Raw genomic sequence first — 14,142 nt, 5'->3', positions numbered from 1 at the left:
ATGCATAACTAGTTGGGTTTGTGAAAAATGGCGAAGAGAGAAACATGTACAACCTGCATAAAGCCCTGTAAGGACTTAAGCAAGCTCCAAGAGATTGGAATTAGAAGATAGATAGCTTCCTAAGGGAGGAGGAATTTATGAAGTGCATAACTGAACATGGAGTATATGTAATAAGAAGCAAGAGTGAATTGCTTATACTATGTTTCTATGTTGATAACTTGTTGATAACAGGTAGCTGCAAGAAAGAAATCGAAGACTTCAAAGGTGATCTTTGCAAGGAATTCGAAATGTATGATATGGGAGACATTTTATACTTCCTTGGTATTGAATTCTACAAGAGTGAAATACTCAAGAGATTTGAGATGGAAGACTGCAACTCGACTTCGACATTTGCTGAACTAAGACTTCAACTGTCGAAATACTCATATGAAGATGATGTCGATCCAACCCAATACAAAAGACTTATTGGGTCATTAAGATACCTTTGTCACACGAGGCTTGACTTAGCATACAATGAAAGTATGGTAAGCAGATTCATGCAGAAGCCAAAGGTATCACATCCAGCAGCAACGCAGAGGATACTGAGGTATCTAAAAGGAACTCTCAACTATGGTATTCTTTTCTTGCACCTGATGAAGGAAAATAATGCAAGTTAGTGTGTTACACCGACTTAAGCTAATGTGGTGATGCTGGGGATCGAAAATCCACAAAAGGTTATGTGTTTATCCTAGGTGGTGCACCCGTTGCTTGAAATTCGAGAAAAGAACCAATAGTAGCACTATCATCGTGTAAAGTAGAGTACATAGCTGCTTCTCTCGATGCATGGCAAGCAACATAGATGGTGAACTTGGTCGAAGAGATTATAGGGAAAGATCATGGAGCAACTACCATGAAGATCGAAAACATGTCAGATATCAATCTGGTGAAGAACCTGATATCATATGGCAGAAGCATACACATCAAAATGAGGTTCCATTATCTTCAAAAGCGGGTAGCAAAAGGGAACCAGAACTTGGAGCATTGCAGAATTGAAAATCAGATTGCAGACATCATGACGAATGGTGTACATGTCGAAGTGTTCAGAAGACAAAAAGCTATGATAAATGTAGATAGCTTAGACACAATGAATTAGGTGGTGTGTTGATATTGTAATTCATGGTGTCGAAGTAGTAAGCTGTCGAAACACCTAGTGGTGTCGAAATGTCGAAGCTGTAAGCTCGACAGGATTTCAACTTAGGTTTATTTTCTGTATTTTGGGCTTTTATGTTTTGGACTTTGGCTTAAGGATAAAGTAACCTAAAACCATGAATAGAGGGAGTAATCCCTACTTTTATAAGTACTTGTATTTATATAATTTTGTAGTTGCAAAGTGAATAAGATTTTCCACAGTTTGTGGACAGAGAGTTACTCTGCAGAAATCTCCATCTTCTCCCCTAATTTTATCAAACCCTAAATTTCTTTCTTCCTCAATTTTCTCTTTCTCCATTGCCATTGTGTAGAGATAACAATCTTGTTCATCAAGATTAATAGAAATTATCCATAGGTTTTCGTGGACTTCCAACATGATTGACCCATGCCAATGAACTTTATCATCATACACTCAACAACCAACCCTACAACATTACCAAACCCAACATCATTGTCAACCCGCCCAAACCCAACAACCTTACAAAACCGCATACACCCAAACCCGCAACCAATTCATGCCACACACCCAAATACAAAAGCAAGAGCATGACCCATACAACCACCAACCATATATTGCCACCAAATGTTACCACAACACTAATGACACATATGATATCACCAGATCTTACCATAGCACCCAACCAATATACATTCAAACATTACACCGCCAAAGAACCCAACCAACACATGTCTTTCAAACACAACAAGAATTGTTGTTTCGTTACAAAAACGATTCAATGTTCCAATTCAACCAACCATCCCGCCCCACACGTAACCCTACCAACATTACCCAACTACGAAAAACATGGGCACCAAACTCGATTACAGTAGGGTCATCTACTGGGGATATATGATTGACAAATCGTTAGATAACACTAATATCCCAGGACCCTCGCACCAAGCACATCTGGCTCAAACGAATACTAGGAGACCTCAAACACCTCAAAGAAATCAAGTGAGGCTTCGAAGGCAAACATGGGGGCCGAATTGTGAAACCAGTAGGCGTTTGGATTAAGGGGATCAATAAAATTATCTCCAATCGTTGGGTAATTTTTTTAATAATAATATTATAATTTAATCTTTTCAATTTAATATTTTTTATTATCTTATTAAAATAAATTAAAAAAATAAAATAACATTGGAGCCAACATGTGTGGTGCATGCTCCTAATGTTATAGTGTATGCACCACTGCCTGTGTCATGAGCATGACATAGGTGCATGCGCCACAGCAGATGACGCCTTAATGAAAATTTGGGTGCTCATATCACAAGAAGTGGCATGTCCTTTACAGGTCGACTTTTTTTTTTTTTTTGAAAAATAGTTAGATTGATAATATATTCGAAAACATGATTATTTTAATGGTTATTTAAAAAAATTCCACAATTTAACCTGTCTAACAATAATAAAAATTGAACATTTTACTTGGTCACATTTTTATTTATATCAAGTAATAAAAGTTATCACATTTTTATTTATATCAAGTAATAAAAGTTATCACATTTTCTCCTAGATTTTATTATTTTATTTACAAAGGCTTATTCATAATGAAAGGCGTGATAAAGTTTCACAGTATAATCTAGAAGAATTATAACTTTTTTTATAAAACAATAAATTTGTAAACTATATAAAAATAAAAACTCAGAAAAATATTGACTTACGGATTTATTTATGACAGGCAGAAGTTGATAGTGAAAGGCTATGTCGGCCAAAACTACAATTTGCAAAGGAATGAAGTGGTGTGAGAGATAAAAGAAAGCAACGTAAAACTTATATGGGGTGAGAGAGGCTCGAACTCTCGACCTCAGGATTACTCTCAGCTATGAGACCTACGCGCTAGCCAACTGCGCCACCACCCCATGTTGACATCAAATTCCCTAGTCTATTTAAATACTTATTATATTATTACTTACTATTTTAACATTTAATTCTAGACGTAATAAGGGTTGCTCTATCCAACTATAAGGCCATCAAGGGTTTAACTAACATATGATAACGTTCATATATTGTGACCATTATCTTCCAATTAATTCAAACAAGATAAAAATAACTCAACATCAAACAAACTAATTACATCATAAATATGTCACTAATCTTTGGAGGATTTATTTTTCTTTATAACAACACAACAATTCCTTCAAGATTCCCAAACAACTTGTCATAAAAAGTGACTACTCTTTTCAATCAATTTGTATGTTACATCTAGTATGTAAAAATACAATAGTAGAAAAACTTTGCTTTAGTAGCAGCAACAATTTGCAGAGATATATAATGGACTTGTCTAAGTGCTACATAAGGTTATATTGTACCATTTTTACAAATCTTTTTCTTTTGTTGCAAGACTCTGCTAGTACTAGTACAAAAAGACTAATATATGCGACATAGCTTCTCTTCTATCATTCACGATGTCGGTGTTGATTAGCTTGCTGAGACTTCCTCTCTCTCTTAAAAGCTTTAAAGAGATCAATGCCAAGACCAATGTTCAGAAAATTCATCCCTGCCATGCCAAACAGAGCCAGTGGTAACTCCACACCCTTTCCAAATTTGTGAGCATCTTTAATGAGTTTTGCTGTGATGAGAATATGGGATGCACACCTCGCCACAATGAAGGTACTCCAATTGAGAAACCATTCAAACTTAATAATGACGCTCCTTGCATCTCGTATACCGGCCATTCGTCTCACTTTTCTCACATGCAGAAAGATCGAATGCAGCTGTACAACAAACACACAGAGAAGTCCTCCTTAGTTGAAACTCTGAACTATAATTACTAAGCATTATGCAGCAGTACATAACAACACATTAAGAGAGGAAAAAGGTTTTATGATTACCTCACAGATAAGAGTGAGAATAAGGTAGTTGATAGTGACATTTCGATACAAAGCAAGAGTGAAGCAAATAAGGAGAACCAGATGATGCACAAGGATAGAAGGGATCCAACCACTATATAAGCGATAATGAAGCATGTCCCATTGATCATATGCAAAATAACCACAGGAAAAAGACAACGCTTCAAATGCCCATGGCCAAGTACCTTCAACCAACTGCGAGTGATCAAACATTGAGCTCAACCCATTATTTAACCACTGTGTGGACAAGATGAAGACCACTGCAAAAAAAAAAGATAGAACATGCGAAATCCAAATGAGAAGACGGGAAAAAGAGTTTCTACAGAAGTCGTGTAATCTAACAGCAAATAGTTTTAGCAAAGGAACGGCCTATTAGTGTTGACAGAAAAAAAAAAGACAAGATTTTACTAGGACATATGCCCGTTTCGCCCGCATTTTTTCCTAGGACGGGCCAAGATTTTAGGCCTACACTCTCTAATATGGGCGTCCCGTCCCACTCTCATTTTTTCGAAAGTTCGTATTAAAATTGGGTGTTCTTCTCTCTTTTACATACATTAGCCAAGTAAGATTATCAAAATCAAAATCATGAAAATTTATGAAGACGGTGATGAACTCTCACATCTTTTTATACGACATTCATCAAATAGTAAGATCTAAGCACTTCCTTCTCCTAATCCCAGCAAAACAAAACATGACGAGGCCTTGACGAATATCATTGACAAAAGGAAATGATCCGAACAGGGCCCTGATTCTCTACTAATCCTAACAATTGCAATAAAGGTTTTAAATCGCTGTCACTGTAAACAGCTTTTGACATTGCAGTCCAGTGCAACATCCATCACAATTGCATTACAATCCCATACAACAACAAAACTTTATCCCACTAAATAGACATTGAAATAACATAGACAATAAAAAGAACCATGATGTCGCACTGTCGGCCTCACGGACCTTCTTTTAAAGCCCAGATTGCAATGGGGGCTGTTCTGGTCTGGACTCACTATTAGATTTTTAGTTGTCAACAACCCTCGAAGAAGAACAAGGTCCATTCCCAGATTATGGGTCAATTACACAGCCTAACAAGCAATTAGGCTGAATTGACCAATTCAGTCATCAACCATAAAGCTTATACTTATCAGTTATCACTTACTTATGACGAAACAAGTTTAACTTCAAACAAACACTAAATCATTGAAATATCTAAAACTCAATAGACAGCTATAGTTCATTCATATACATAATATACCTAAGAATAACCCCCAATCCTCAATTGCTTAGGTTTCAGTAACAAAACTTCACAAAACGCAAACAAATCGCTAACTCGACCAAACTCAAACAAATTACACAAAATCAAAACCTCTGAAATAGAAGTAAAAGAGAGAACCTGAAGATGAGGTAACAACGGAATGAAGAAGGGAAACGGAGGTGTTAACAAAGAGAGGGTCAGTGGGCGAGGATTTGTTGGAGGAGAAGAAACGGATGAGAGAGTTAGATGTCTGGTAGAAGAAGGAACCGGCGATGACGTAGAGAAGTTGGGTGCGGTGTGTGACAAGTATCTGGAAAGAAACGGAGGTAAGCCAGAGTATGAGAGTGGCTAAGAAAAATAACTCGACATTGTTCCTCTTTCCGCCTTCCATTTCCTTCCCCATTCGAATATGCTCTTTCAAATCCTTCCCCTACACTTGATATATATTACTCCAAGCTTTTGTAAAACAAAAATTGGTATCAAAATTAGGTGAGACATTTATTGCATTCCCCATAAATTATGTCTGTCATAGGGTGCCTTTCTTTCAAGGTACAAAATAACATTTGTCTGTCATAGGGTGCCTTTCATTCAAGGTAAAAATATCATGGGTCTCGCTTGTGTCCTGAGGGCACATTTTCAATACATTAAATAACGTATTTTAAAACAAACTTACCACTTTAATCATTTAAAGAATACTCTAAATATAATATTGAAAATGCGTTAATTCCACCATTTATTTTTTAAGTTTTTAAAAATTATTTTTGAGTATTTTTTTATTCTCAAAAATTTATTTTACATATGATTTCTTTTTTAGTTATTCTCATGTTAAAAATAGGGGTGAGAATATGTCAGACCGATTAACAGGAGTCTGCGGCCTAGCTTTCATTGGTCCAGGTCATGTCAGTCTTTTTTTTTTCAAATAATAAAGGTCTATGCTTTTTTAAAAGCCTATTTAGCCAAAAAAAGTTAGGCCATACAAAAAGCCTTTTAATCCTAGTAAGCTGACATATTTAAATATACATGAATAACTTAATTATTATTATAATATTATATTCATACTTTTAATTAAAATATAAAAATTAAGCTCAGTCATTTTGATGAACGAATGAAAATTAATTGCAAAAACTTTATGAACAATGTCATAAGTTGTTTTTTTAAGTTCTCTCAAGCAAATAGTATCAAAAAATTTATGTTAATAGGTTAATCTGAATAAGTCAATGCAAATAAGCATTAAGTCTTGTTGATGTTATAATTTGTTAGTCTATTTAAACATTAGTTAAATTTTTTATTTACAAATGCTTAAATAAAATAGGCTTTTATGTAGGCTCTTAGGCCAAATAGGCCTTCGAAAAGATCAGACTTATGTCTAAAAATAAGCCTTTGATAGGCCACATGTAGAGCTGTAATTATGGGCTACCCGACCCTAAACGGGTCGGCCCTAGCGGGTCCTGGGCTTTTTAGGGTTGGGCTAAAAAGGCCCTATGGGCTCAAGATTTATTACCCGAGCCTGACCCTATATGGGTTTCGGGCTATCCGGTCCTAAATGGACTTTTTTATTTAAGATATTAAAATAAAAACTCCATAATATTTATTATAAATAAAATTGAAAATTATGTTATTTTAAACATAATACATTTTTAAGTTATATATGTCTAAATTGTATAAAATAATACTTGAATATTTATTATAAGAGAAAAACTAATATAATACGATGAAAAATTGTTGATTATATTAATGTATAATATTTAAAAGAGAAAGATTGAATAAAATAGAGATAAAATTTAGTGAAGTGAAAAAAAATCAATATTCTATTTTGGAGTAAGATAATATAAATAATAATATTTTTTTTAAAATTTATAATTATGCTGGCCTAATGGGCTACCCACGACCCATATGGACCATCCCTAGTGGGTAGCGGGCGTTTCAGGGCTGGGCTAAAAAGGCCCTGAAAAATATGGGCTCTAATTTCAAGGCCCAAGCCCTATGATTTTTCAGACCTGGGGGCCGGCCCATATGGGCTAGTCCATTTTGACAGCTCACGTGTCAGACTTAGGCTTTAAAATTTTTGACAGGTCAGACTCAGACTTGACAAAGCCTAATTCGGCCCAGTCTATTCCCAGCCCTAGTTAAAAAGGAAGAGAACCTAACATTTTCATGGAAATAAAGACCAACTAACTCTAACTTTTTAGTAACACTCACATTTAATTTTATTTTCATATTTTATAATTTAATTAAATTCATAAAAAGAAGGAAATCTAATTTTGGCCAAACACATGCATAGAAATATTATTCCTTGAAATAATAATTCTAAAAATATGATTTTCGAGAAATTTAATTTCTTAACTTAAAACAAACATATCCATATTGATAAAATTAAGTTAGGAAAATGCTAATGACGGCTCCACAAACATTCTTTAAGAGTTTACGGGTTTTTCATCATCTTCAAGTTCGATGTCATGATTATTTAGACGGAAATGGTCGTGATTGTATATTGTAGTTTGTCCATGGATTGTTGGTTAATAAATTCAATACCGTGTTAGCAGTCGAGTTTGTTCGCCTTTTTAAAAATATGAATTTGGTGCTCGATCAGTTCGCATATCACATTTTTTTTTGCAATTTGATTTCATGCCAATATATTTAAATTTGTTGGATTGTGCTTCTGATCCATAAATGTTAGTATCTGTATTCATATTTACTTCTTTTTTTTACCGCGTCAAAGTCTATGCCCCTCGATCTTTTGTAATAATCCTTTTTATTTAAATCTATTTACTATGTTACAAATTTTTTCTGCACTACATTTGTTTAAAAAAATTAAAAGTTTTTAAATTCAAAATATTTATTTATTATTGTTGAAAATGTTGTTACATGTTTTATTTAATTTTACCTTCATACAAATAATATATATATATATATATATATATATATATATGGGACGTATCAAATAAGAACTTTGGTTATTATGATGACTGAGAACTTTTTATAACAACTTTACGATTTAAAATCAATGCTCAGATATGTTAGAACAAGATTTGTTCTGATCAATATTCTTGTTTTAATGATAACAATATATATGAATTTTGTATAAGACAATGCAGTACTCTAATCCTTTGCATTTTCCATTTCAGGAAATAAGAGTATGCACAATTCAGCGTTAAGAAACACTGACTCAGAAGGTTCAAGATGGCTACATCAGAACATGCTCTCGCAAGACATCAGAAGATGGTCAAGAAGAATCAAATCATGAACTGTGAAGCATCAGAAGAACATGAAGTCAGAAGCAGAAGCACTGAAGTCCTTATGGTATCACGCTCAAGCACTTCAAAGTCAGAAGACAAGAAGATGCTCTGTACCAAGTTGTTGACTCTAATTATTCAAACGTATTCACAAATCTAAGTTCAGAAGCAAGTACTAGATGACAGGCTATTAAGTCTAATCTCTGACTGACAAAAGGAACGTTAGAAGCTACAAACGGCAAAGTCAGTAAAAGCAGGAAAAGCTTGACTCGAGGTAATTGACAAAAGTGTGAAACATTAAATGCAAAGCTGTACTATTCACGCAATGCATTAAATGCAACCCAATGGTCATCTTCTCAAACGCCTATAAATATGGAAGTTCTTATCATAAGCAGTAAACCAACTCTTGTAAAAAATACTTAAACGCTGTTCAAATCAAAGCTCACGAACTTCATTTTCAACCTCACAAACTCTTGTAATATTTAGTGAGTGTTAAGCTTAGAACTTAAGATAAATATCACTGTTGTGATTATAGCTTAATAAGAAGCAATTCAAACTCTTGTAAACTTTATTTTACATTGATTGTAAAAGGATCCCATAGTGATCAGTTAGATCAGTAGACTCTAGAAGACTTAGAGGTTATCAAAGTGGTGATTTCCTAGAGTGATCAAGTTTTGATCAGTATACTCTAGAAGACTTAGAGGGTATCTAAGTGGAAAACCATTGTAATCAGATTGATTAGTGGATTAAATCCTCAGTTGAGGTAAATCACTCTAAGGGGGTGGACTGGAGTAGTTTCGTTTACAACGAACCAGGATAAAAATAATTGTGTTCATTGTTTTTATCTTACAAGTTTTTAAAGTCACACTTATTCAAATCCCCCCTTTCTAAGTGTTTTTCTATCCTTCAAGATATGCATTTATGTGATATGTATTTAAATCAGAATCTATCTATTAATTATTCTCTCTTAAAATTTGAGTGACATTTGAAGCATTGAATTTAAATCATACGGTTGTTATTAAAAGTTCTCAGTTCTCATAATAATCAAAGTTCTCATTTGATACGCTCCCTATATATATATATATATATATATATATATATATATATATATATATATATATATATATATATATATATATATATATATATATATATATATATATATATATATGCTATTGAGTGTGGAGGAAATGTTTTGCAATTCTTGAAAGTCAATTTCCATTCACAAGTGTTTCTTATTAGCAAGTGTCTTCCTGTCATCCTTCTTGAAAGTACTTAAGAGAATAATTACATCTCCTTGCTTAAAGCTTCTACCTTTCTCCATTACATTTGCTTCACTAACTTCGCCTTACCAGGTACCTTTCCTAGCTTGATTGAGTTTACATACAACAACAATTTTCATTCTAGTATTGGATCAACATCGTTTGAGGCATTGTATGGTAGGTGTAGGACACCTCTATGTTGGTATGATTCGGGAGAGAATGTTTTAATTAGACACGAGGTCGTCCAGCAGACGACTGAGAAGATCAAGGTAATCAAAGAGAAGATGACAACTTTGCAGAGGATATGAGAGGTCACGAAAGCTCACGCTACATTTTATTGGTCCATACCAAATCTTGTAGAAGATATGAGAGGTGGCCTATTGGATTGCTTTGCCGCCGGAGCTTGCCAATCTTCATGATGAGTTTCATGTGCCTCTATTAAGGAGATATAATTTGAATCTGTCTCATGTGATCCAAGTGGAAGATGTACAGGTGAGAGATAACAGGATTGTTGGGGAATCACCTATGTGGATAGAGGATTGAGAGGTGAAGGAGTTGCGTGGTAAAGAAATTTGCTTGGTGAAGGTAGTTTGGGGAGGACCAACTAGTGGAACTTGACTTGGGAGCTTAAAATCCATATGAGGTAGTCGTGTCCGAATTAGTTTGCTTAAGGTAATTTTAGAGGACGAAAATGATTTAAGTGGGGGAGAATTGTAACACCCCAGTTTTTGATTATTTTTTTAAGTGATTTATTTATAGTATGTACATTTATTTAATTATTATGTGTTAATTAAATAAATTAGTGTTGGGGGTGTATGATTGGTATTGTGGAGTGTTGGGAGAGAACTAGATTAAATCTAGAATATTAATATTTTATTAATTAGAATAAATTAAGGAAATAATAAGAAAATAGAGAATAGTAAGAGATGAGGTTGAATTGGGAATTAGTAGAATAATGGGGTGAAAAAATTAGAATAAAAAATCAAAGCTTCTATGAGGCTCCAATGGTAAAATTTGTATTTCTGTATTTTTTGAAGCAGGTGACGGGCATCACCATCTTGGCGACAATGTCGTCATGCACCTTTGAGTCGATGACGGGTGTCATCGCCATGACAAGTGAGGCATCATGGATCCCAGGCTCAGTTTGTGGAGTCGGTTGTCACAAAAGTGACAGTTTGCTGTTTTGAGTTGATAACGGGCGTTACCGCTGTGACGAGTGACCCGTCATACACCCATAACGCACTTAATGAGCTCAGGTGCATGAAATTGAGTCTCAATTCCAGTTTTGCTGTTGTGTGATGATTCGAGGTGTTGTTGGGTACTGTTTGGTGTCTATAAATAATTATTAGTAGTGCTTAATTAATGTTAACATGATTTAAATGATGCATAATGTTATGTGGTGCAAACAATGAATGCTATGGTGATACTTTGAAAATGAAATGATTTCCGAGATCTCGATAGCTTTCAAGTTGGTGAGGTTTGCATCTGGAGAGCAACGACAAACCAAGATAGGTAGCTCCTGATCTTCAATGGCAGCCACCTAATCACCATAATCAAATCCTGCATTGAGGAAAGTTTCTTGAATTCTACGGGTGTGACCCTTGTCCTCAATTGGAGCTAAGGTCTCCTCCACATACGGTTGGTACCCTAGTCCAAACCGGTCTCACTTTTCAAGCACATTCAACGGCTCTCCCCAAACTTCAATGTTTCCTCTTTCTATCATTGCTTTATTTATTTTTCAGGAAGACATTGGTAATAATTATGACTTTTTAGTGTTGCATTTATGCCTTATCACAACAACACAAGCAACCTCAAATATATATGAAAGAAGTTTTCAATGTTTCATTAAATGGACTACATGTTCCAAGGACTTTATTATTTTGGAAAAACAAACATAATAAATAAATGACTTCTAATTATTAATAACTAATTCGATACAAGGTTTATCACCACCGATTTAGTGATCGAACTGTGGTTCTCCCTATCAAATCTAGCCTCAATCACCACTAGACCAACTAACGATTTGTAAAATCATACACATTGTTAATAAATAAAAATATTTTTTAATTTTAATATATAATTATTATATTTATTTATTATTTATTATTTATTATTTATATTTTAAATTTATAACTCAACTCATGTCTAGATTAAATGTAAGAATTTCAACTAAGGAACAAGATATAATAAAATTTAAAATTAGTTAATTATATCTTAATATTTCTTTAAATACTAAATTAAAATATAATATAATATAACTATTATATTTTTTCTTATCCTCTCTCAAAAGGACTATAAGAATTGATCAAAGTCGATTTTTTTTAGGTGAACATTTTGGTACTTCTAGAATTCGGATGAATACTTACCTGTCATCTAATTATTAAATATTATATTGATTAATTTTTTAAATAATTTATTGAAAAAAAGAAAAAAATTTAAATAGATTTTTTTAAAAGATACCATTACTCAACGAAAATTCATGGATACGTCATAATTTTCCTTTTTTTATTACATTTCATCATATATTGTTTATTTTATTGAAAATGAACTCATATAATATTCTAATTTAGTCAAAATAAATACATCACTATTTAATAATGGCAAAAATTTAGTCAAAAAAGTGTATAGATTCACGTAATATCGTCATTTAATTTATTGATAAATTACCAATCAAAGTATATATAATCATTTTAAATGGAGCAGAGATCAAATTATACTCAAATAGTTATATCATGAGTTACACTCGCTCATAACTTCGCTTCGAATAATTATTTTTGAAAATCAACCGTTGGATTGAAACATATTATCATATGTATAAAGTTTGAGATTAATCTATGATGATTTACTATGTCATCGAATTACATTAAAATTAACGTTATATGAAAGTCTATTTTGAGTTAATTTTTGTGGATCTTGATGACATAGTAAATCATCATAGATTAATCTTAAACTTTATACGTATGATCTATATGATAATATTTTTCAATCCAACAGTTGATTTTAAAAAATAATCATCCGAAATGAAATTATAAACGAGTGTAACTCATTGTGTAACTATTCGAGTGTAATTTAATCTTCCTTTTTTTAAATGATGATATGCGTTTTATTGATAAATCTATCATTCTCATTGTTGACTCATAACAACATTACCATTTGAACTTATCCGTGTAGAGAAGACCTCAATTAAAAAAAAACTGCTAAGATATTATATTTCGGAAAAATTTATCAAATAAGGGAAATTAAGAGAATCTTATAAACTCAATGTACTGGAAAATTCAACAAAGACAATTAATTCCAAACAAAATGAAGTAACATAAAATAGATCCAACAACAATGTCAAATAAATCAGCCACTTGTTGAAGTTGGGCACATGTGATTAGTTTCCTGCCACTCAACAATGCATTCTTGATGATACAAATGATTGCATGGCATTTTTGTGACCTCCGTTCGAGCATTGAACTCAAATTGACAAACACTACACTTTTCAATGGCATCACGATTTTCAATCTTCACCTTCTCAAGAGATTCATTGGCTTCCTTTGATACCGGAACAAATTGTTCCTCTCCCATGGAATCAAACCTCGTGTTTATGTTATTTTGACCAAATAACATTTGAGCAAAAACATCCAAACCCAAAGGAAAAACACGAATTCGAGAACTTTTGTATTGAAAACTCGAAGGAGAATTACGTGCATGCATGGGAGATGTGTTGATGTGCATAAGATATATCCTTATGCACGGTGCATAAATACTCAAATATTATTTATATTACTCAAGTTATTATATTTATTACTCAAAATAATATACAGATTACTCAAAATTAGTATAAATATTACTCAGAACAATGAATATATTACTCAAAATAGTTAAAATTCGATATTACTCGGAATGGTGTAAATATTACTGAGAATAGTATACTCATTACTCACAATTAATAATTACTCATAATTAATAGATGTGTACAAATAATGCATATATTATTCATGGATTATGATATTATTACTCGTTTATAACTAAAATATTACTTGAAACAATTTAAATATTACTTGTACGAGACTTATGCACCGTGCATAAGGATATACCTTATGCACATCAACCTGACCCATGCATGGCATATTCCTTTAAAAACGGAAGAATTGAGTACATCAACTCACGGGGATGATAACATTAGGGAAATGAACTTGCATGTATATGGAAGCATGTTGTAGAAAATCTTGGTAAGGAACAAACATGATTTGCTCATGTAAAAGTCGATCAAAAGGTAAAATTAAAGAAGGATGTTGTTGGGGAGTGATGCATAGTTCATGTTTCACACGAACCTTAATGCGAACAAATTCTCTAACATGCCCTTGTTCGAATGATTGAT

At 33.1% G+C, this 14,142-nt stretch overlaps 2 protein-coding genes and 1 non-coding gene across 3 annotated transcripts; all 3 read right to left on the bottom strand.

The window, feature by feature from the left end:
* Window positions 1-2,961: 2,961 nt before the first annotated feature.
* On the bottom strand, window positions 2,962-3,045 carry TRNAM-CAU (transfer RNA methionine (anticodon CAU)). Its single transcript is given in 2 exon segments — window positions 2,962-2,997; window positions 3,008-3,045. It is a non-coding gene; the product is annotated as a tRNA-Met (tRNA).
* A 386-nt stretch (window positions 3,046-3,431) lies between these two features.
* On the bottom strand, window positions 3,432-5,772 carry LOC131655714 (uncharacterized). The gene is made up of 3 exons (XM_058925535.1): window positions 5,420-5,772; window positions 4,018-4,295; window positions 3,432-3,900 (listed from the first exon to the last, which is right to left on the bottom strand). The coding sequence occupies exons 1-3, from the start codon at window positions 5,682-5,684 to the stop codon at window positions 3,583-3,585; spliced, it is 861 nt and encodes a 286-aa protein (XP_058781518.1). The 5' UTR covers window positions 5,685-5,772; the 3' UTR covers window positions 3,432-3,582.
* A 7,349-nt stretch (window positions 5,773-13,121) lies between these two features.
* LOC131658049 (uncharacterized) lies at window positions 13,122-13,475 on the bottom strand. Its single transcript, XM_058927386.1, has one exon. It carries the CDS (start codon window positions 13,473-13,475, stop codon window positions 13,122-13,124), a length of 354 nt encoding a protein of 117 aa, XP_058783369.1.
* Between the last annotated feature and the right edge of the window lie 667 nt (window positions 13,476-14,142).

The sequence above is a fragment of the Vicia villosa genome, linkage group LG3 (genome assembly GCF_029867415.1).
Source record: "Vicia villosa cultivar HV-30 ecotype Madison, WI linkage group LG3, Vvil1.0, whole genome shotgun sequence".
NCBI lineage: Eukaryota > Viridiplantae > Streptophyta > Magnoliopsida > Fabales > Fabaceae > Vicia > Vicia villosa.
Note: the sequence above shows the minus strand (reverse complement) of the source record. Positions and strands in the feature narration are given on the sequence as shown.

Bases quoted from the DNA above. Each gene is read 5' to 3' on its own strand.
- LOC131655714 (XM_058925535.1), bottom strand. From the start codon at position 5,684: ATGGGGAAGGAAATGGAAGGCGGAAAGAGGAACAATGTCGAGTTATTT. The intron at 4,296-5,419 runs GTTCTCTCTTTT...TTTTTTTTGCAG, and splicing joins CGTTGTTACCTCATCTTCAG to TGGTCTTCATCTTGTCCACA. The intron at 3,901-4,017 runs GTAATCATAAAA...TTTGTTGTACAG, and splicing joins TTCTCACTCTTATCTGTGAG to CTGCATTCGATCTTTCTGCA.
- LOC131658049 (XM_058927386.1), bottom strand. From the start codon at position 13,475: ATGCATGCACGTAATTCTCCTTCGAGTTTTCAATACAAAAGTTCTCGA.